The 23,230-nt window shown below is 32.9% G+C and overlaps 3 protein-coding genes across 5 annotated transcripts; 1 reads left to right on the top strand and 2 right to left on the bottom strand.

Moving 5' to 3' along the window:
- On the top strand, nucleotides 3,928-9,525 carry LOC109342143 (phytochromobilin:ferredoxin oxidoreductase, chloroplastic). 2 transcript variants are annotated; one of them, XM_019580180.1, is made up of 10 exons: nucleotides 3,928-4,241; nucleotides 5,540-5,656; nucleotides 6,361-6,455; nucleotides 7,013-7,106; nucleotides 7,459-7,590; nucleotides 7,706-7,810; nucleotides 8,198-8,248; nucleotides 8,327-8,489; nucleotides 9,186-9,211; nucleotides 9,244-9,525. In XM_019580180.1, exons 1-9 carry the CDS (start codon nucleotides 4,017-4,019, stop codon nucleotides 9,191-9,193), a joined length of 990 nt encoding a protein of 329 aa, XP_019435725.1. In that variant the 5' UTR covers nucleotides 3,928-4,016; the 3' UTR covers nucleotides 9,194-9,211; nucleotides 9,244-9,525. The 2 variants fall into 2 exon arrangements, with proteins under 2 accessions (XP_019435725.1, XP_019435724.1); XM_019580179.1 differs by having other exon boundaries at nucleotides 3,930-4,241; nucleotides 9,186-9,525.
- Nucleotides 9,624-15,934, bottom strand: LOC109342141 (glucose-1-phosphate adenylyltransferase small subunit 1, chloroplastic). Of its 2 annotated transcripts, none has more exons than XM_019580177.1 (9): nucleotides 15,631-15,934; nucleotides 12,135-12,431; nucleotides 11,675-11,944; nucleotides 11,402-11,581; nucleotides 10,867-10,970; nucleotides 10,646-10,757; nucleotides 10,459-10,557; nucleotides 10,142-10,261; nucleotides 9,624-9,943 (listed from the first exon to the last, which is right to left on the bottom strand). In XM_019580177.1, the coding sequence occupies exons 1-9, from the start codon at nucleotides 15,883-15,885 to the stop codon at nucleotides 9,827-9,829; spliced, it is 1,554 nt and encodes a 517-aa protein (XP_019435722.1). In that variant the 5' UTR covers nucleotides 15,886-15,934; the 3' UTR covers nucleotides 9,624-9,826. The 2 variants fall into 2 exon arrangements, with proteins under 2 accessions (XP_019435722.1, XP_019435721.1); XM_019580176.1 differs by lacking the exon at nucleotides 15,631-15,934 and adding an exon at nucleotides 13,163-13,465.
- LOC109342142 (cytosolic enolase 3) lies at nucleotides 17,263-22,796 on the bottom strand. The gene is made up of 10 exons (XM_019580178.1): nucleotides 22,664-22,796; nucleotides 22,051-22,569; nucleotides 20,983-21,063; nucleotides 20,521-20,597; nucleotides 19,927-20,030; nucleotides 19,210-19,308; nucleotides 18,737-18,822; nucleotides 18,337-18,423; nucleotides 17,761-17,958; nucleotides 17,263-17,475 (listed from the first exon to the last, which is right to left on the bottom strand). The coding sequence occupies exons 1-10, from the start codon at nucleotides 22,766-22,768 to the stop codon at nucleotides 17,410-17,412; spliced, it is 1,422 nt and encodes a 473-aa protein (XP_019435723.1). The 5' UTR covers nucleotides 22,769-22,796; the 3' UTR covers nucleotides 17,263-17,409.

Raw genomic sequence — 23,230 nt, 5'->3', positions numbered from 1 at the left:
AATATATATCGAGTCAAATGAGATCCTCATGCTAATCAGGATCTTTGAAGATAATAGTTGAACAATTTAATCTGAGGGCTAAATTTCAACTATTGAATACATATTTAAGGATTAACACGTGAAAGTTTGTAGTCAAATAAAAATTAATATATGGTTGACCATCTATGATCATAGTATAATGATATAATCAGACCCCCGTATATTTTTGTATAACTTTGTTTTCCAACACTCGAAGCAAAACTTTGGATTCCACCAGTTTCCTAAATTTGGTTAAATTATCATTTTAGCCTATCTTATATCTTGCACTTATTCTACTGAAAATCTTAAGGCATTAGGTCTATGAGTCCATTTACTTATATGTTTTTTAATTCATCCATTTTTACTTAATGCGGGACTCTTCTTCATTTACACTTGGAATAGCCAACAAACAAGATATAGTGGTGATGCTAACAATTTCATGAGAAAGAAAGATGCTGTATTTGCTTAAAGACAATAAGATGAGCTTTTATTTCCCTTCCAATAGAGTTGGCAACTGATGAGTAACTACAGTGAATTTAAGAAACAAAAGGAGAATGCACTTAGGCAACAAGATATATAATGAAACTTAACTATATATGAATCCTTTCAATAAATGGCAAAGAAAGGAAAATGAATAATGTTGCATCAAAGTATTCTCTAAACTTTTTCCTTCCTTAGCTAGGCAAACCAAAAGAAAAGGCACTATGTTTCCACTTGAAAAAAAGGAGTAACTTTAAGATCAAGGTAAGGCAATCACTATTCAAATGTTTCTTGAGATTGGATTTTCTCCCCAAAGGAAAGACCCCAAGACAGAAAGCATAATATATATTATTAAATCACATATATATTTTATAGAGATAATCATGCATGTTTGAGATGAATAAGACCACTATATTATAATACATCTCATTGGATGTGTAGTGACTCAAACTTAAGACCCACAATTTAGTTAGAAGAAAATACAATATATACAATAACTATTAATCCTTCTAACCAAACTATCCTTTTAACCAACAATACATTGGTTTATTAGTGGTGTCAGACCCTGCTAGATTCATAGGATGACCAAAAGGTTAATAATTCAATTCCTAGGAGCAATACTTGTTGAGAGGAACAACCACGAACCGTAAAACATATTAGTTTCTTATCCAAAAAGTAAAGGATACTCGTGTCAGTACAAAAAAAATCATATTAATTATGTTAATTATTGCATAGAAAACATTAAATATACTTTTAATATTTTCAAGACACTGAAATGTATTATTTTTTGTTTGATATTTTACTTATTGAATGTTAGAAGGATTGGCAAAAGGATTTTATAGGAAGAAATAACAAGCCTTGAAAATATCCTTGAAGAAAAACAATAGTTGAACATATTTAGAGATAGAGAGGGTGTCATAAGGTGTTGTTTTTATTGGGTTGGACACACTTGAGAGAAAGCAGTGTTTCCTATTCTTGCTCTTAGCAACTCGATAAGTGCAAAACTACAAAATAAGATACCCGTTAAGTTAAAATTCACACCAAAGAAATCATTTCAATTCTTTCTCTCCCAACAATTATCCTTTGTACTTTGTTTTTGTAAAGTTGTGCCTATGTAGTAACTGGTCAACTAGCTAGCCAAGCCAGTATATATGATCAGAGATTCTACCATTGGCATCACCATATACAAGGCTTCAATTATAGAACCAATCCAATCATCTATACTCCATTATCAATGTGGTCATACATTTTAATAATTTCATTTTTCAATGTTTACGTTAGAGTTACCATTCAACAATACTCATTTTTTAGATTCAATAATGATTTCCGTCATAGTTTATGTGAGCGTAGTAGAATGTCGGTTAAGATTAACTAGCAAAAGCCAAAATGGTCTTCAATCACGATCCCTTCATTCATTTTTCTATAGATTAACTAGTACAAGTTTGTGTTATAATACAACCTTTTGTATAAGTGAAAATACTTTGTACAGTTTCATGATGCTGCCTGACTTGTATATCAATTAGTCAATGTTGTTGTACTTTCCAAATTTGAGATGATTTATCCAAAAATATCACGCAATTGTTTGGTGTAATAATTCATTAATAGGCACTTCATCTCACATAATTAAATATATTATTTGTGAGTTAAATTAGTTCTTTTACTTATATGCATGCAAATATGAGCAAGTGAACAAGATATTTATTTATTTATGATCAAAACTCAAATTTTGATAAAAAATAATTTGAATTATGAAAAATTGTGAACAAGTGACATATATGTTATAATTTAAAAACTTAGATTTATTTATTAGGAGAGAAAAGAAGCACAATGATTTATGATTTAAAAAACTATAAACAACATCCACATAGCAAACAAACAAGGAAGTAAAAGGTAAACAGAAAGAAGAAGCAGAAATGAAACAATGCAATGTTCTAAATGAATGGTATAGAGATCATGACATCTTTATCTAACTACTCTCTTAGATACAAGTGTGTAACCATGGAATCTCATCCTTATACTTTCAATGTTTAGTTAATTAATGTATTCTATTTAATTTGCATGGAGGAATTGAGAACTCATCTTCATCATTATTCCTTGTTTTAAGGGGAAGAAACTTCCTTAATCTTTTCACCAAGTTCCTAACTTGTATGACATTTTTTTGAGAAACTCTCTGAATAAAGCATCTTTGGTCAGTGATATTTAAGCATATAGGAACAAATAACTATATAGCTCGTAAGATACAAACAAGTAACAATATGCACAGGGGAAGAAGTGAAATTATGTACCATCAGTATTAGATATTATACTCACCCCTTAGGGTCAAGGATAGAGAGTTCAAAAAAGTATTTTTATGTTATGAAAAAAAATGCATTTAATACTTTGAAAAATTGTGAATTTATGAAATAGTAATTTCTTATCTTCGGCTTTTATGAAGGATGTTTTGGTACTATCAAGGGTATTCTTCATCCTTTTAGGTAAAAAATAATATCTTTCAAGATTCGTGATTGACTCTCTTAACAAATATCACTCTTAAAAATTGAATCATTGATCTTTTGGTCATCCTAACTAGAGATGTTTGTCTACAGCTTTACATTTCACTAAATGGATAAAATTCCCTAACCTTTTCAAAAGGAGTGAAACTTGTTTTGAATTCCAAGTTACTACATTAACTTTAGGACAGGAACATTGAAGATTATGTGAATAAAAATTGAAACAGAAGATGTACTATAAAAGAGGTAACTAGGAATAATTATAGCAAAAATATAAATGAGTCCATAGACATTTGGGCATAGGAATGAGGCCCATTAGGTACTCTATGTGGATAAGTGTGATCTATAGTGTGGACCAGATACACCTCCAACACCTTAACTCATTCATCATACTCAATACTCGAGAGCACATCTGCTGTACTATAAAATGTGCCAATAACAAGCAGAGTGACATATGGAATAACATACTGTTTTGGAATACCAGATGTCCACCCCTCTTACTCACACTCCCAACCCCTCTTATTAAAACATCAAAACATGCTCTTAATCCTTCTACCTATGAATTTTTTCCTTTTCCCAATTAGATTAAACTCTATTTAAGACTTCTAACACTCTCATTTTAGACATTTCTTTGACACATTAAGATATATAACTATAAATATCTGTCCTTTTTATAATGCACTTATATATTTTTTAAATTTAAATAACGTATCTATATAGTATCTTCTCTTAAAATTCATTTTTCCCTATGTGTATCATAGTAAGTTCATAGGTTTTAATATTTATTTCATCTTATAAACAGTTTATTATTTATGTATTTATACACACTAAATATACCATTGACTCTCAACTAAAAATACTTTATATTATTAATCCATAAATGGTGGATGATATCCAAAGTATAAAACTCTTACACGGTTGCTATATAGATTTTTTCTCTCTGTGTGTGTCTTAGAATAAGGTAGGGAAGGGTTTGAATGTTTTATTGAGGACCTTGTTAAGGTTTGAGCAGCAAAAAGGTTTTGGTGAATGGAGTATGGTGGTTCATCTTCAAGCTTTTGTTTACAACATAGAGTTGCTCCATTCATAAGAACAATAGGTAGCAATAACAGTGGTGAATGGAGAAGGAGTTCAACAAAAAGAGGTTACAGCAACATTGTAAGGTGTTGCAATTCAGTTTCTTATCAAAAATTTGTGGATTTTGCTTTGAATCAAACCACACATCACACCCTTTTGCTCCCTTCTCCTTTGCAGGTACCTAACCTATCTTATGCTTCTTCTTTTAATCTTTCCTTAATTAGGGTTCTTTTATTATTATTATTATTACTTTTTTTACTATTTCATTCCATTCTATTCTATTTTCAGTAGTTTTGTAATCTTAATTGAGGAACAATTTAGTGGATTATTTTAAAAAATGCTCCTTTTTTAGTGCTATTGTGAAGAACAATGTGAGTTCCAGTTGCAGGAATCTCAGAACCAATATTAGAAATGTATCTCTAGATTCTCTACATGCTTACTGAATATACTGAGCGTGCCACCCGCTTCTCCTCCAAGGGGAGCCTTCCGAGATTCGAACCCGTACCTCAGCGATAAATAGTCAATATACCATTGAGTCGCTACCATTAAGCCTACTGTAGCTTAATGGTAGCGACTCAGTAGTATAGTGACTATCAATCCCTGAGGTTAAGGGTTTGAGTCGCGGAAGGCTCCCCTTTGTGACAAATAAACTTGAGGGAGAAGTTGAATGAACTACTCCATCCTTACTACTCCATCCTTTCCTATTATTGAAGAGTTTCATAAATTTATTGTATTTTTTTATCAACACGTCATTTATCTCTTTATAATTATTACTTTCTTTTCATTTCTTATGCAAATCAAAAGAGTGTTAATTATGATGTATAATACTGATAGCTGCTTATTAAAATTGGGGGAAGTTAACTTTTGGAGTATAAACTAAAAGCTTTGAACTTCATTGAGCTGCTGTGTTGAAATTTTGGATGGCAGCATTTAGTGCACGATGGAATGCTTGATGGATTTCAAGTACTTACGATCTCGAAATAAATAGTAGTCGATAATCTGACACTATGTCATGAAAATGAGCAACTACGACAATAACATTCAAACACACTTGATGAACTAATCTTATATTTAATTTGTATGGAAGATAAAAAGTGTTTTCTTATAATTATGTGTCATATCTTATCATATTTTACATTTTGTTGTGTCACCATGTTGAGGATGTGAGTTACTTTTCCAATATTCAAGTTTCTGCTTCTGTGCATAGAAGTATATCTGTGGGCAATAGCTAATTCCTCAATTAATAAACCACCAAATCTTATAGTTTATCTTTTTCTTGCTATTGCATTATTTAAATTTCCATTTGATTTATATATTATTCCTGGTGTTATTTTAATTTAGTTTAAGAAACACACTTGTTTTCAGATCTTGATCATGATTATTTGCCTCTCCTCTGCTTTATTTGCTTAATTTCTTATCCCTGGTATTTGTGTGTATAGATCTTCAATCTGCATTTTTTTATGTTGTCTCACTAGGAAAAGTATAATTCATTGAATTCTAAGGATGGGAAAGGAGAACTTAGTATGCTATCATTCCAAGCTTCCAAGATCAGGCTTCTACGAAGTTTGATCATCAAGTCAGAAACGATGCAGGTGTCTTTTTAAAACATCTATCAAGCATCATATAAATTTCATATATAAATGATTTCCTTTGCTGGCAATTTATTATTGCAATAGTCACTTCAAATTCTAACTTTACCTGTACATATTTCTGACAATCTTAGTATATTCTTTTTCTTTTATCAATGAAGGGTCCTTCATCTAAAGCTATGCATTTTAGCAAATCCAGTAACCAACCCTCTATATCTGTTTTCAAATTATATCTCTGATCCTCAGGAGTTGTATCACTGACACAATCTGCGCTCCATCATAATAGTAACTAATGATACATCCATGGCAGAATTATTTTCTATAAACATGTTCACTTCAATGCATCAAACATCTCATGTAGAGCTCTACACTTCAAAATCAAAAAGCCTATTATCATTTTCTGGCTTAGTTTTTCTATTGTGCACATCTACCCTCCCCAAATCCCACTAGATGGGTACCTCGTGTATTAGGCCGCCCTTTTTGTGTTATCATATTTCTTGATTCTCCTCATTTGAGTACAAAGCATATGACTCCATCCTTTTGATGTAACTTTTTTCCATCTAAATTTGAACTTGACCCTGTTGTACAGTTAAGTTCAACAATAAAAAATCCGATTCACTAATGAAGTACTCTGCAATCTTTCTTCATGTCAAAGTTTAAGGTTGGTTTTACAAGATACTTACTACCTTTTGAACCTCCTATTGCAGGTTTTGGATTTTACTGTCTTTCCAAAAGCAGAATATGATACACCCATATTTTGTGCTAACTTTTTCACCACTGCTAGAACAAACATTGTTGTGTTGTAAGTAAGCATCTTCTTCATATCTACTGCAATTTGCTTCTATAATTGTATGAATGTTCTTGTTTTTCACTCTGTACTTTTTAGTTATGAAAAAGTCTAGCAATGTGGCTTATCATTGCAAACTTGCAATTGTTACTTTATCGTATTTGGTTGACCTTGCTAAAATAAAGTACCATATCTGCATGTGTGAGTTTAATCAGCAATCATTTTAAGGGAATCTTTCATTCTTTTGTGAAATAGGTTCATGTTTCTTTTCTGATATGTTATTGATTGAAAATATCTCGAATGTTACTTTAAGTGACTGGCCCTTCAGTTTACTACATTTCTGTTGAACCTTGATGAAGATGAAGTTTAGTGCTACTAATCAGCAGAACTACGACCAATTTTACAGCTTAATTTCTTAATTCCCCCCTATATTTTACAGCTTAATTTCTTAATAATTTTCTTTTATAGATGGCATTGGCAATTTGGAAAAGATTTCCCTACTGTGCCATTTATAGCTGCAAACGTTAAAGACCAATAACACTAACCTTTCACCATTGCGTTAATGATGACAGGGACCTTAACCCCTTGCACGATGTCATCAACCAGGGCGATTACAAGGAAAAGTACTTTAGGAGCTTAATTCCTCTTGGTCTTAAATATGCTGAGGTAACTGCAATTATTCTAGGGAAAATTATAATGAATGAATTATTGTAAAAAGCATTTTCAGTTTAGGAACAATAGCTTACTCAACTATTTAACGATGTCTATAGTTTGGTTAATTAGTGACTACTTATTGACCTGATTAACTACACGGGTGACTGATTGTTCTTAAACTTGAAATACTTTTTACCAAGAGTTTTTATTTTGTTTTATAAGTTTCCCATTATATGTTAATATTGGTTTATTAAAGTTGTCACATTCACTGGTGCATCTTTGTTTTTGTGTTAGTTATTATAGTAGTTCTTTCTTTAAGAGACATATCTCAGTTATGTGTTTACTGACCAAAGACTTCATGCAGCATTTTCCCTGGGGAGGGAAGCTTACAAGTGAATCTATAAAATTCTTTTCACCAATTGTCATTTGGACAAAGTTTACTTCGAGCCCGCAAAATTATGATATTCTGTACTCTGCATTCAAGGATTATTACAAGGTATTAAATAACCCAACTATTCATATTTTGCTAGGGTAATACATTTAGTAAACTTTCAAATAGTCGACCCTATAATTTTGTAATTTCCCCCTCTTTATGACTGTTATTCTTGCAGGTATGGTTGGAATTGGTAGGGAGTGCAGTTAAGGAGACAGACGAATCTCAAATTTTATGCAATCTTCAAGCACAACATAGATATCTGACATGGAGAGCAGAAAAGGTAATTCGGGTCTGTCCCATTCCCCCCTATATTCAGTCATATGATTGCCGATCTGACCGCTTAATCGCTCATGCTGGTTGTAGTAATTATACATTTACGATTCTCTAATTCACAGAGAAACTTCACTCATTTAGCATCAATTGTTCAGTTATACAATGTGAAACTGAATGTCTTCAAAAGAGTTAGTTACTTATTGTTTCTAGAACTTATAAAAGCTGTTCTCTACAATTCAAAATCATGAGATTTGGGGGAAAAAATAATATGGAAAAGTGAGATGAAGTTTTGAACTAAATAACAGCCAATTTAAGGACTTAAATTATAATGTAAAGCTCATTTCTAATTTTAACTTTTTTGAGGACTTGGTTTGTGGAAACATTTGGGATGTAGGACCCAGGACAAGGTGTTTTGAAGAAGCTGATTGGGGACACACTTGCAAAGGTAGCCTAAATTTGAGGTTGGTTTAATTCCTCTAAAATCTAGTTTTATTGATCCTCACCTTATTGTTTTATCCCATAGGATTTGTTGAGAAACTTCCTCTTCAATGGAGTTGATGAACTAGGAAGCAAAAAGTTCAGTGATTATTTTCCACAGTACTGCTGCGAGGACGAAAATAAGAAACGGAATACCATTGGGAAGTCTTTTGAAAGTCGCCCATGGGATGCAAATGGAGAATTCCTTGGTAACATTTTAAAGTTGCCTTCTGCTATATCCTTCTAAAACATCCTCCCAATACTTCAAATAAAGTAATAATAAAAAAGTAAATGCATTAAATATCTTGAGAATATAAGTAGTTAATACTCTCTTCACTTAGTAATGACCTATGGATTGTTTCATCTACCTCTCATCTGTTTGCTCAATTTCTCCAACATTTTTCCCCAAAGAAAAAAAAAATGGTACATATTTATCTCGGTGACATTTTGCATGTTCTTAATGTTCATTGATTACTTTTTGGTGCTGAACTAGCAGGTTTAATTTGAGGCAGGAACCCTTATCACTCATAGTTAGGAATGAGATCATTTATGTGATGAAATAGTTGCATCTTTGTTCAAGCTAGTAAATTATTGTAGAAGCAAGCACTTATCAGCATTAGGTATTAGTGCTTATTTGACCAGAAATAAGCTAGAGTGTTGTGTTTGGTAGACGAACTTATTTCAATAAGGTACAAGCTTATAAGCTATAGGAACTTATGTCATTTTACATCTATCAGATAACTTACCAAACATCAATCATTTAGCATATAATCTTCATTTATCTTATAGGCTTTTGACTGCCCTATAATTTTTAATGATCCTTCAACTGGGTTAACCTTGATCTTTAGCCAGAAGGCTGAGAATACTAGCTTAAGTGCTGACATTTGATCCCTGCATTATTTTAGGTGAATGACTATTGATGCTTGCTTAAGTAAGATCTTTACAAAGCATGCTGCTGCTTAAAACTGCGGATGGTTATGGTTATGGTTCTGATAGCACACAAGGCTATGGTTGCCACTGCAACTTTGTCCACAGTTAATGTCCAAAATCATTTGGAAGATTGGTTATACCAGTTACCAAGATGCTTGCATTAGTCCCTACTATTTTACTGCTATTTCATTTCCTCATTGAAATTTAGACATTTGTATTGTAAATATTATTATTTATCTGAAAATAAATCAACTCTTCACAGTTGGGTTGTTTGAGATAACAATGAGTGACAATATTCAAATCCCTTATATTTAAGAACTCACAAATCACAAGTGATTTTCAAGTTCAGATTGAATGACTTTTTGTGTGTGCCAAAATCAATCCAAACGGCAATGACTCGTACATGGCAGCAGTGAATGCAGAATAAAGAGAGATTTATTTAGATTGAATAATGAACTTTACAGCGTTACTACTCAAAAGAGGGATGATCCCTCTTTTCAGCTAATACTTACAAGCTATTAGCCAAAATAAATAGAACATAAAGCAGAAAAAGCCTATGATTGAGGTGTAACCACAACTCTTGTTAAACCCTTGTTCCAAAGTCACCATCAGGGTTTTAGATGACAGTTCCACTAGGAATTAACGCATCCTTGATTACTGTCACAATCCCACTTTTTATGAAATACCCATCTGTCTCCCTTGCAGCTTCTTGAACATTGTCACTGTTAATGATCTGAGCATTGAAAACCAATAGTTAAAATTTTATCCAACGTATTTTACATGAATGAAAACATACTATATGCTTATAGAGTTCGAAAAGCAAGCATATATAGTAGAATTTTTATCAAGGCTTTTATGTTTGATATCTAGCGAATAATCAGATGATAGGACAGAACCAACAAGTTATCGATAAAAGATGAGAGAATACAACCTTCACATTTTCCCCGATCCGAGCGTTTTTGTCGATAATTGCCCTTTTGATATGAGAGTTCTTGCCAATACCAATAGGAACACTGCCTTTAGCAGCAAGAAACCTCTTATCAGCATCCGTCTGGGACACAACAATCAGAAAACCAATATTGAAGTTAGAACTGCTATTCAAGCTAAATTCAATTCAGTTACCTTATTCACCCGCCGTTACAAAACAATGAATTGAATCACTTGGAAATGATACAACCACTATAATATGTCAAACCTTGGCTACTAAAACATCAAAAATAATAAGTAATACTTATCTAGTCCTATTACCTCATAATAATCTGCTCCCATTAACAATGTGTCTTCAATAATTGCACCTTCTGATATGCAAGATCGCAATCCAACCACCGAATGGTGAATTTTGCAGTTCTATGGAACAAAAATATGGCAAGCAAAGTTAGTTTCATATTTAACATTCAATATATATGTGTGTGTGTTATGGTGCTAAAAAGTTTACCTTAATTACACACCCTTCACCAATAACACTGTCAGTGACATCAGCGTCAAGCATTTTAGATGGAGGCAAGTATCGTGGTTGGGTGTAGATTGGAGATGAGCGATCATAGAAACTGCAGTCATATTAAAAAAAATGTTATCATATAAACATCACAATGAAGATGATCTCATTAGAATACATTGATAATACACTGGTTGCATCAAATAACGATATTTAGTCACCTAAAGTCTGGCACTGGTTTTTTAGTGATCCCCAGATTTGCATTGTAGAAAGCCTCAATTGTACCAATGTCTTCCCAGTAGCCATCATACAAGTAAGCTTGCACCTGTGAATATTCATTAGCATGACATCAAGCTCTGGAATTGGGAGCTCTGAAAGCTTAGATAGCAAGGTCATACAACACCAAATTTTGAAACCTCCAACAGACCATAAGCAATGAGCCAATATCCTTTGTTATGACAAAGTTTCAGTAAACAAAATTTCATGTAGTTTCCATGAAAAAAAATAGTCACTAAATATGAGGGCATAGAAATGTGATTAATTGGGCATACATATTTACACAGCTTCTCAGAATTGATATAGAGCAATAGAGCATTATTTAGAACTTAGAAGGTTTTGACTCGACACAAATAAATAACTACATTTCTCAAAGCTATAACTTACAATATTATCAGGGAATGCTTCCTACACTGCTCTATGCACAAAAATAACAAGTATGTTTTAACATCAAATTAAACAATTGGAAGAAACACATACTCTCATTCCAATGGAAGTTGCACCAGGAATTACTTCACTCCCAAAGTCATTTGCACCCGGAAACTTATCACGGAGAAGGTCTAACATCGCATTTTTGCTGACAACATAGATACCCATGCTAGCAATGTAAGGCATTTCCTTTGCTCTTTCATCATCAAGACCCAAAATAGTAGTATCAACCTAGTAGAGAAAATTGATAGTGGCATTTTTAACCAATTGAACGGGAAATAGTAGCCATAAAAAATAACATATAAGGCTATTATATGGGCTCACCTTCATAGCTTTTAACTGCTCCCCTTTTGGCTTTTCAGCAAATTCAATGATACGCCCCTCTTCATCAATCTTCATTAGACCAAATGCAGAGGCACGATTTTCATCCATTGGCAACGCGGCCACAGTAATATCAGCATCAGTTTCCCTATGTGCTTGGATAAATTTTTCATAATCCATTCGGTACAAATGGTCACCAGCCAGAACTAAGAACTCCAAAACATTGTGCTCCTCAAAAAGCCATAAATATTGCCTTACAGCATCTGCGGTACCCTGCAACGATGATATCATAATTGTTGAAATACAAAAGCCATCAATATGTGCCAAAAGTGATAACTGTAAGGCACTGAGCCACTGACTTTCCAAAGAATAACAGTTCAACTTCAATATTAACATCACACAAGTAACTCCTCATATATATGGAGGGCAGCACTAGAAAACAAGATTAAGGATATGTTTATACCTGGAACCAATTAGGATTCTCAGGACTCTGCTGAGCAGCGAGAACCTCAACAAAACCCTCATTCTTGTAGCCACCCATGTTGCTTGCATATGCACGGGAAAGGTGCCGATTCAGGGATGCTGAATTGAACTGTGTGAGAACATAGATCTTGGATACATTGCTGTTCAGGCAGTTGCTAACTGGAATATCAATCAGCCTATAGTTTGCTCCAAGAGGAACAGCGGGTTTTGCCCGCTTCTTTGTCAAGGGATAAAGCCGAGTCCCGGCACCACCTCCAAGTATAATTCCAAGCACACTCTGAAAATCATCATCATCTAACCATCTTACTTTGCATTCAGAAATAATCCACACACACACAAAAAAATCCTTGCATAAAGCTGGTCTTGTTAAGCCAATCACACCATTGAATCATTGATCATTGTAGATTCTGGTAACTAATTATTAACTATGGGTTTAATGAAATTTACAGACCCTGGAAAATTATGCATTATTTTTATGACATGTCTAGTGGCACCATTGATTTGGGCATTGAATACCTTCACTTAATTGATGATGGCTGGAAGAACCAAAACCAATAACACTCAATTTTTCACATTATCTACAATAGTTATCTATTACATGGTTCTAGATGAATAGTCCCATCCACATTATTAATGATGCATTAATGACTTAAATAAATTTATTCCAAATCAAAGACATGGATATGATTAATATCATTGATGTAATAATTTATCAACCCATGTGAATTCATAGTGAAAAAAAAAAAAAAATGTATGCACTGACAATGTATGAGTCAGTGTATCATTTATCATTAATATTTAATTATTGTTGATTTTTCAAAATAAATAAAAAGTATTCTAAATGAACCACAGATGATAGAGTGCACGTATATAACAGTGTATAGATTTTATACTCATTCATATTTGATGTTTATTAAAAAAGGTAAAATAAAAAGATATGATATTAAAAAGTGAAGGTTTGCAATATTAGGATCTAAAAATAGAAATGAAAAAGGTAATAGTGCTGACTCTGCTAGCATCAGGATCAAGACATGTTTGAGAGTTCTGGGAATCGGAAACAGCCTTTGGAGAGAGAATGAGAGGAGGAATGGTGCGGGTGTAGCGTGATCTAGATGCACCTGCACACACTGGAATTTTGTCACCAGAGAGATTTGATGCAGAGAATGAGAGGAAGTTGCATGGGTTGGATTTCCTTCCAAGAAAGAAGGAAGAAGATGAAGATGAAGAAGAAGAAGGGACTTTAAGAGTAGCGATAGAAGCCATTCAATTCAATCACGATTTAGAGAGAGAGAGAGAGTGTTTATGTCTGTGACTGAGTGAGAGTGAGAGAGAGAGAGGAAAATGAGATAGCGTGTGGTTGTGAATCATGTTATGTTATTATTATTATCTCATCAAAAATACCCTCTTCACAATCAAATACTACAATCCGGTAGATTCAATTCTTTAGAGCGATATTTGTTATGAGTGATAACCATAAACCTTGAAAAAGAATAATTTCTTATCCAAGAAAGTGAATAAATATTATTAGTAATACAAAAAAACAAAATAAGTTGGATGATAATTTTTTTTACATTAATGGTAACTTAATATAATCATTTTCAAATATCTATAGTACACATTTCTCTTTTACTTTAATTTCTGAAAACTTATGCCTTAACTTTACATTATCTTCCTATCTAAAAATGCCACTAGACCAAGGACTCAATTAACACAAAGATTTTAACTCACTATTTTTCATTCTTCATCACAAACTTAATCTTATTATTAAGTCATCTCCACGTGATAATACGCAATTTATGTAGACATGCAACCTCGTCCACGTGATAATTAAACCTCTAACTTCATATTTAAATAACTTAGTTATATATTAAACCAAAAAGTAGTAATCAAAGCATGTTAATGATAAAAATTGCTCCGGATTTAATGAGCCTCGAAAGCAACAAAGTTGAACTTGTATTTATAAAAAATAAGATTGTTATGCATTATTAATAAGTGTATATAAAGTTAATATATAAATTTAGGTGCACAAGTATCAAAGTATATGTGATTGAAGATCCTGTTGTTATTGGTAAAACGACAAAGAATAGTTGATATGGTAGATGCATTCGGAATGAATTATTGGTGGGAAGAGTGAAGAGGTATTTGGTTTATCTAAAAAGAGTTAGCAATTTGCACCGTTCATTCAATTGAAGGAAAAGACAGAGAGGCAACTTTGGTTGAATTATCACTCTTCACAATGTCCTTTCGCAGACACTTCATATATCACTCTCATGCAAATGTTTTTCTTTTATTCATTCATTATTTATCTACCTCCTCAATCTTAATAATAATAACAATAATAATTTATCCGATTTTGTCTTTTAGTAGGTGTTTATGTTGCCATGGTGACCCACTCCTATGATGATTAACTATTTTTCTGATCAATCACAGCTTATAACACATGTAATGATACAACATGTGGAACAACAAATGTGTACCTAAGTTGTTTATGTCAATCCCAATGTGTCTATGATGATTACACCAAAGCAAATATGATTCATAGCGTTTAACTTGTCATGGATTAGTATTATTGTTTCTGGCCGCACTATCACATACACACTCTTGAATGAACTATAGATTATAGCTGAAACACTTGCTAAAGCCTAAAATCACAAAATAATGAAAGAAACATTTAAGGCAATACATCAGAAGTAGGTGAATATGGTATATTAAGAAACTTCAACCTCACTATCAATTTAAATGAAGACAAGCATATCTCAAAAGTCAGTTTCAGTAATTTGTTCACTTTTATTGTTTCCAATCTTCACCAGCATAAACTGCTTCTTCTCCAAGCTCCTCCTCAATTCGGAGTAACTGCAACAACAACAACAAAATTTGATTGTAACTATTACGCTTCATTTCAGTTTACCAGGACAAACATAAAATAACATGTACAAGTACAACAGCACAAGACAAACATCAACTTCATTCCCACAATGACTCACAGCTAATAAGGAAAGCTCCATGTAAATTACTTCACCATGGACTTGGTTATTGTAATATTCGATATTGGGTCCTTTGTTTTATAGGAAGAGAACTATATCTAAAGTAGCCATAACTTTGCAGTAATCGTCATGAGCAAAAGAATGAGAAAGATACCTGGTTGTACTTTTCTAGCCGCTCTCCTCTGCAAGGAGCGCCTGCTTTGATCTGACCAGCAGCAAGGCCAACAGATAAATCAGCTATGAAAGAGTCTACAGTTTCTCCACATCATTTATCATTAATATTTAATTATTGTTGATTTTTCAAAATAAATAAAAAGTATTCTAAATGAACCACAGATGATAGAGTGCACGTATATAACAGTGTATAGATTTTATACTCATTCATATTTGATGTTTATTAAAAAAGGTAAAATAAAAAGATATGATATTAAAAAGTGAAGGTTTGCAATATTAGGATCTAAAAATAGAAATGAAAAAGGTAATAGTGCTGACTCTGCTAGCATCAGGATCAAGACATGTTTGAGAGTTCTGGGAATCGGAAACAGCCTTTGGAGAGAGAATGAGAGGAGGAATGGTGCGGGTGTAGCGTGATCTAGATGCACCTGCACACACTGGAATTTTGTCACCAGAGAGATTTGATGCAGAGAATGAGAGGAAGTTGCATGGGTTGGATTTCCTTCCAAGAAAGAAGGAAGAAGATGAAGATGAAGAAGAAGAAGGGACTTTAAGAGTAGCGATAGAAGCCATTCAATTCAATCACGATTTAGAGAGAGAGAGAGAGTGTTTATGTCTGTGACTGAGTGAGAGTGAGAGAGAGAGAGGAAAATGAGATAGCGTGTGGTTGTGAATCATGTTATGTTATTATTATTATCTCATCAAAAATACCCTCTTCACAATCAAATACTACAATCCGGTAGATTCAATTCTTTAGAGCGATATTTGTTATGAGTGATAACCATAAACCTTGAAAAAGAATAATTTCTTATCCAAGAAAGTGAATAAATATTATTAGTAATACAAAAAAACAAAATAAGTTGGATGATAATTTTTTTTACATTAATGGTAACTTAATATAATCATTTTCAAATATCTATAGTACACATTTCTCTTTTACTTTAATTTCTGAAAACTTATGCCTTAACTTTACATTATCTTCCTATCTAAAAATGCCACTAGACCAAGGACTCAATTAACACAAAGATTTTAACTCACTATTTTTCATTCTTCATCACAAACTTAATCTTATTATTAAGTCATCTCCACGTGATAATACGCAATTTATGTAGACATGCAACCTCGTCCACGTGATAATTAAACCTCTAACTTCATATTTAAATAACTTAGTTATATATTAAACCAAAAAGTAGTAATCAAAGCATGTTAATGATAAAAATTGCTCCGGATTTAATGAGCCTCGAAAGCAACAAAGTTGAACTTGTATTTATAAAAAATAAGATTGTTATGCATTATTAATAAGTGTATATAAAGTTAATATATAAATTTAGGTGCACAAGTATCAAAGTATATGTGATTGAAGATCCTGTTGTTATTGGTAAAACGACAAAGAATAGTTGATATGGTAGATGCATTCGGAATGAATTATTGGTGGGAAGAGTGAAGAGGTATTTGGTTTATCTAAAAAGAGTTAGCAATTTGCACCGTTCATTCAATTGAAGGAAAAGACAGAGAGGCAACTTTGGTTGAATTATCACTCTTCACAATGTCCTTTCGCAGACACTTCATATATCACTCTCATGCAAATGTTTTTCTTTTATTCATTCATTATTTATCTACCTCCTCAATCTTAATAATAATAACAATAATAATTTATCCGATTTTGTCTTTTAGTAGGTGTTTATGTTGCCATGGTGACCCACTCCTATGATGATTAACTATTTTTCTGATCAATCACAGCTTATAACACATGTAATGATACAACATGTGGAACAACAAATGTGTACCTAAGTTGTTTATGTCAATCCCAATGTGTCTATGATGATTACACCAAAGCAAATATGATTCATAGCGTTTAACTTGTCATGGATTAGTATTATTGTTTCTGGCCGCACTATCACATACACACTCTTGAATGAACTATAGATTATAGCTGAAACACTTGCTAAAGCCTAAAATCACAAAATAATGAAAGAAACATTTAAGGCAATACATCAGAAGTAGGTGAATATGGTATATTAAGAAACTTCAACCTCACTATCAATTTAAATGAAGACAAGCATATCTCAAAAGTCAGTTTCAGTAATTTGTTCACTTTTATTGTTTCCAATCTTCACCAGCATAAACTGCTTCTTCTCCAAGCTCCTCCTCAATTCGGAGTAACTGCAACAACAACAACAAAATTTGATTGTAACTATTACGCTTCATTTCAGTTTACCAGGACAAACATAAAATAACATGTACAAGTACAACAGCACAAGACAAACATCAACTTCATTCCCACAATGACTCACAGCTAATAAGGAAAGCTCCATGTAAATTACTTCACCATGGACTTGGTTATTGTAATATTCGATATTGGGTCCTTTGTTTTATAGGAAGAGAACTATATCTAAAGTAGCCATAACTTTGCAGTAATCGTCATGAGCAAAAGAATGAGAAAGATACCTGGTTGTACTTTTCTAGCCGCTCTCCTCTGCAAGGAGCGCCTGCTTTGATCTGACCAGCAGCAAGGCCAACAGATAAATCAGCTATGAAAGAGTCTACAGTTTCTCCACATCTATGAGAAGTTACCACACCCCAATGTGCTTCCTTTGCCTGTTTCACCACTTCAATAACCTCTGTAACAGTTCCAACTTGGTTGGCCTACATTACAATGACAAATCAACACTTTAATAGTTAATGTTTCTTTTCTTCAAGAAAAATGATGAGTACAAAGGAGGATTATATATAAACTAATATGACAAGTGACAAAATGAAACTGCGGGCAAGCTAATGTTTAATTTCTCTCTCTTTTCATATAAACTAGCTTTGTAATTTATTACTGTATTTGTGTGAAAGGTAGTCTTTACCAAAATGTATGGATATCCAACACCCTCACTTATTTATGAAACAGGATCACTTCCATGAACAACTGAGTTGAAGATAAAAAACTGTTGAAGTTAAAACAGATTACTGGACAATATTAAATCGTCATTAGGCAAAGGAACCCCTTGAAAGTTCATTTAAATATTAGTCACTAACCTTAAGAAGAAGGGCATTACATGCAGACTCAGTTATTGCTCTCTCAATGCGTTTTGTATTTGACATCAAGAGATCACCTCCAACTACCTGCAAAACCATTTATTGAAGGGAAACCATATGAACAGAAGTTCAAATAATTAGCCAGGAGAAGAACTAAATATCTCAGTGGTAACATGTAAATAACCGTTCTAGTACTCGATCTCAATAAGGTGGCAGAAAAGATTTCATATTACATTTTTCCACCTTTATTTTTTACATGATATGCAAATGTGCCATTGATAAACTAATAACCAGTTTGTATTATTTTAATTTAAAATATCTTGTTGGCTGCACAATTGACTAGGACAGATATTAGATGCAAATTAAGTAAACGAAATATCAATTGCTAAATAAATTACACCTGGCATATTCCAAGACCTGAGAAATGCTTGATACGTTCCCAGTCTTCCTTGTCAAATGGATCATGTATTGATACAACTGGGTAGTCTACAATTGAGAAAGAAAGTTCCAAAATAAACATGAAGTATTGCCCAAATAATTTATACTATCAAGTATCACCATTATTGTTGAATTTGAAGGTTTTAGGTGAGGGAAGAGGACTATAGAGAATAGAAAATCAAAATAATATAATGATATTAATCTGATATTATTGAGGTAATTCAAAAGTGCAAAAGGTTGGTCCTATTTATAGGCCAATAACAAAAGACAAATAGAATACTAACATAATTACCCATAATGAAATAATTGATCCTAACATAATTACCTAATATATCATAATAAATCAGCCCTAATCAATTCAAGATATGATAAAATATTATGAGACATTTCTAGATATTCTAACAATTATGAATTGGATAAGAAAAACTGATTTACCACTACATAGTTCCTTGTACAACTCTATCATATCCTCTGCAGACTTAAAATTCTGTCCTGACTTTTGAGGTGATTTAAAGTCCAAATCATATCTTGTACCTATATCAGGGAAAAAGCATGTATACAAATAGCATAAACTGGTTAAAGGTAGTCAAAGGCAAAAGATACTCTAAAAGTGCAGAGGCAACAAAAAGCCCATCCTTAACTGAAGAAAAGAAGAAAAAAACTGAAATTATTTAGTATTTTGCATTAGCTTTCCACAAGAATTAACCGCTCAAGCAAAACATTAAGAAAAGGTGGACCAATGCACGAAGCTCCCAATTAACAGGGTCTGAGGAGGATAGATGTACACGACCTTACCCCAACAAGTTGAGAGTTTGTTTCCAAAATAAAAAATGTTTAGTGATAATAAAGCATGATATAAGTTAATAACAAGTTCTGAAGATTAAAGTTCATAACCACTACACATTGCACTCCATCCTACAATCTCTTTTACATTTTATCACTTACTCTTCGAAACCCTTGTTTTCTCTAAACTTTTAACAATATGAAAACCCAAAATAAATGTAAGGATTCAATTCCAAGGGAAGAGATAACACCATAACTGGTAATTATTGGTAGTTTTAGAATCATTTTAAGTACTATTAACAAACAAGATTGCCTTTTCATAGCACAAACAAGATTGACAGTACATAAGGGATACAAAATTATCATTACCTATGCAAAAATTAGTAGCAGCAATATCAAGTGCTATCTTTATTTTCTCATCATGTCCAGTTCTGCTTATGGCCTCCTGTACAAGATCCAGGGCTTCTCTAAAACTGAAGAGTGAAGAAACATATATAAAGTCAGCTAAGAACCAGATATAATATCTAAACACCTCAAAAGGTAATCATTTTGGAATGGAGAAAATGTAGTATTACAACATTACATAAGCATGGGTCATTAAAACTAATGGATCATATATAAAAATAAAAAAATGTTTGATATTAGAGGTTTAGAACTATAGTTGAGTCGCGCCTTAGGTGGTCTAGACATCTTTGGAGGAGACCGTTAGAAGCCCCAATGAGGAGAGTATATCAAATGGAGATTAGCCCAATTTCTAGAGGCAGAGGGAGGTCAAAAAGCTTCATTCAGGTCTGTGATTATCATTATAGTAACAGATATTGTACAGAGCAGTTTTGGAGATATTCTCATTTCTTTCCATTTTCTGCAAGGAACACTTTTCCTATTTACACTATTCATTTAATGGCAAAGAAGAATTTTCGAAAGCTGTACAAATCCAGTAAATCCATAACATAAAAAACTTGCCTGGAGACATTGGGAGCAAACCCACCATCTTCACCAACATTACAGTCATGTGCACCATACTTCTCTGTAATAACAGCCTGCCTTTTTATCATCAACAAACAAATAGATCAGCTTAAATATGACATCTGCAAGTGGCTGCTAGGATTCTTAACTCAAACACTGAAGAAAAATACACACACATATATATGCAGAGAAACAACAAATTGGATTGCTGGGTCGATTAAACTCCATCATCAAGGCTTTAGGCACTAGGCATCTAAGTAGCAACAAAACTTAAAGACGATAGTAGTAATAGCATATAATCTAAATCATGATATGGCAACTAAACAACAAAGCAACTAAACTTGATAATTGATATGTTTCTAACATAGGAACATAATAATGAGCCAAAGATTATGACAAAAAATCTCAATATAGAAAATGAAAATAATAGGTTAAAAGAGATAAAATAAGCAAAATCACCTTTAAGTGATGATAGGTCTCAGAGCCCATCTGTAGTGCTTCCTCAAATCTGCTAGCTCCAGTTGGGAGAATCATGATTTCCTGATAGGAATTATGTAAAATAGCTTTCAGGCATGGAAGAATAAAAATCATTATGAAGCAGCATGGAAAAAACATAAATGTATATATTGAAGAGAAACTATAACATGGTCTATTGATGTTAATAGGCCAGATAAAGAACAAAATCAAAACAACAATCCAACTGCCAAAGTTAAACAACAAATAATTGTATAGATGTTGGTTGCAAAGAAAGTCTAAGGGGCCAAGTTATTTTACAATTAATTCAACATAAAATGTAAACAATTCCACGTTCATTTCCATTTTAACTTCATTGTTCTTAAGTTTCTTTAGAGGCAAGAAACACGACCCTATTCCAAATCAAATTTAAAGGCAAGGAGAAGTCCATATATTTGCCCTTGCCAATATGTTGATAAGAAAGAGAGCCAAAGAGGCACAAAAATGCAAAAAGTTAATTGTGAATATATTCCCTTATAAAGCAAAAATAACCACGAGCTAAGTCTCAAAAGGAGGCAATAAACACAATCCTATCATGTAATGTGAAGGCATAGAAGTGTAGTTGAAAACACAAGCCTTTTGCTCCAACCAATCAACAAAAAAACTGCTCACTGACATATGTTTGTCCTCTTTACACTTGCCAAAGTGGAAGGAACACTCTATGTTCCTCAAGAATTCCAAACATATTTCTTACACTAAAGAGTAGTCACACAACGATGTAAAACTAGATGGTAGTTCCTTTAATTGACATTGATTCTAAATGTTCTTTTTATATAGGTTGATTGTCATTGAAAATTAACAAGATAAATTACTCTAAAAAATAGCAAAGCAAATGTTCTTTAAAATTCTATACAAACACTTAGGACATGCGCCTTTGGAAATTTTGCGAGGTTAAGGCATCAATTAGATAACGAAACATAAAGAGGTATATCCAGTCTCTAGATGTGATGTGAGTATCCCTTCCTTATCAATAATGAGCATGTCTAAGAAATGAAAGTGCAAGAGAAAGTCTACCTGAATGGCAAGATTATTGCCAGCATGTTTACCACCGCTTATAACAGTAAAGGCAGGAACAGGAAGCATTGGTGTAGGTTTTCCAGATAGGTCAGCAATGTGCTTGTAAAGTGGAATCTCTTTTTCAGCAGCACCAGCTTTAGCAGCAGCAATAGAAACAGCCAATATAGCATTAGCACCAAGTTCACCCTTCTTCTCAGTCTTATCAAGGTCTATCATAGCCTGATCAATCTGAGATTGTAGCGTTGGATCCATACCAACAAGTGCCTCAGATATTTTATCATTTATTATTCTAACAGCTCTAGCTACACCGTTACCTAGATATACTCCTTTGTCTCCGTCGCGCAATTCTAGGGCTTCGTACATTGCGGTTGAGTTGCCGGAGGGAACTGAAGCTCGGAATAAACCTTTGTTAGTGAATAGATCAACTTCCACTGTTGGAATTCCTCTGCTATCAAGGATCTGACGAGCTTTTATCTTTGTGATCACCGATTGCACTGATTTTCTCATGTGATTCGACTAATAATCATAATAATAATTAATAATCAATTATTAATAATGAGAATGAATGAAATTGAGAGATAATGAATAAGAAAAAGAAGAAATGAATTACAATGAAGAGAACGGGATCGGGGGTTTTGGCTCTAACGGCGGCATTGACGGCGTCTTCGAGCTTTCGAGAAAGCATGTATTTGTCAAGATACTCTTGCACTGACATTTTCGAATCTTTCTCTTTCCACTTGTAAGAATGTGAAGATGAAGAAGAAGACCTAATGTTATTATTTTCCCAAACCTTATCATTTATTTAATTCATATTTTCTTTTTGCTACTATACCAACGTATTACAACTAATATCATGGCCTACTTTCCGACAACTATTGCTTCCAAAAATTGAATTTTCAACGTTAGAGATCAAGTGGACTTTATATGACTAGACTAACATATTATTACTTTATTTAATTCATATAAGCCTAGAAGCTAATATGTTCACTATTCATACATTCCTACAAGTGGAAAGAGAAAACCTTATACTATAACTCTATTAAAACTATGCCATGATTCAATTTATTTTATTTTTTAAATTAACCATAGACTATATTAGAGTTAGCTTGACCACTTAAGCTACAAAGTCTAAATTAGGAGTGCATCAATTTAAACATCCCTTTTAAATATTTTTGTC

Source organism: Lupinus angustifolius, chromosome LG02 (assembly GCF_001865875.1).
Source record: "Lupinus angustifolius cultivar Tanjil chromosome LG02, LupAngTanjil_v1.0, whole genome shotgun sequence".
Taxonomy (NCBI): domain Eukaryota; kingdom Viridiplantae; phylum Streptophyta; class Magnoliopsida; order Fabales; family Fabaceae; genus Lupinus; species Lupinus angustifolius.
Note: the sequence above shows the minus strand (reverse complement) of the source record. Positions and strands in the feature narration are given on the sequence as shown.

Excerpts from the sequence above, each read along its gene's own strand:
- LOC109342143 (XM_019580180.1), top strand. The coding sequence starts at position 4,017 with ATGGAGTATGGTGGTTCATCTTCAAGCTTTTGTTTACAACATAGAGTT. Across the intron at positions 4,242-5,539 it reads TGCTCCCTTCTCCTTTGCAG|GAAAAGTATAATTCATTGAA; the intron begins GTACCTAACCTA and ends TTGTCTCACTAG. Across the intron at positions 6,456-7,012 it reads AGAACAAACATTGTTGTGTT|GGACCTTAACCCCTTGCACG; the intron begins GTAAGTAAGCAT and ends TAATGATGACAG.
- LOC109342141 (XM_019580177.1), bottom strand. The coding sequence starts at position 15,885 with ATGGCTTCTATCGCTACTCTTAAAGTCCCTTCTTCTTCTTCATCTTCA. Across the intron at positions 12,432-15,630 it reads TTGATCCTGATGCTAGCAGA|AGTGTGCTTGGAATTATACT; the intron begins GTCAGCACTATT and ends GATGATTTTCAG. Across the intron at positions 10,558-10,645 it reads GTGAAGGGTGTGTAATTAAG|AACTGCAAAATTCACCATTC; the intron begins GTAAACTTTTTA and ends TTTGTTCCATAG.
- LOC109342142 (XM_019580178.1), bottom strand. The coding sequence starts at position 22,768 with ATGTCAGTGCAAGAGTATCTTGACAAATACATGCTTTCTCGAAAGCTC. Across the intron at positions 20,598-20,982 it reads AGACCTATCATCACTTAAAG|GCTGTTATTACAGAGAAGTA; the intron begins GTGATTTTGCTT and ends ATAAAAAGGCAG. Across the intron at positions 18,823-19,209 it reads GTACAAGGAACTATGTAGTG|ACTACCCAGTTGTATCAATA; the intron begins GTAAATCAGTTT and ends TCTCAATTGTAG.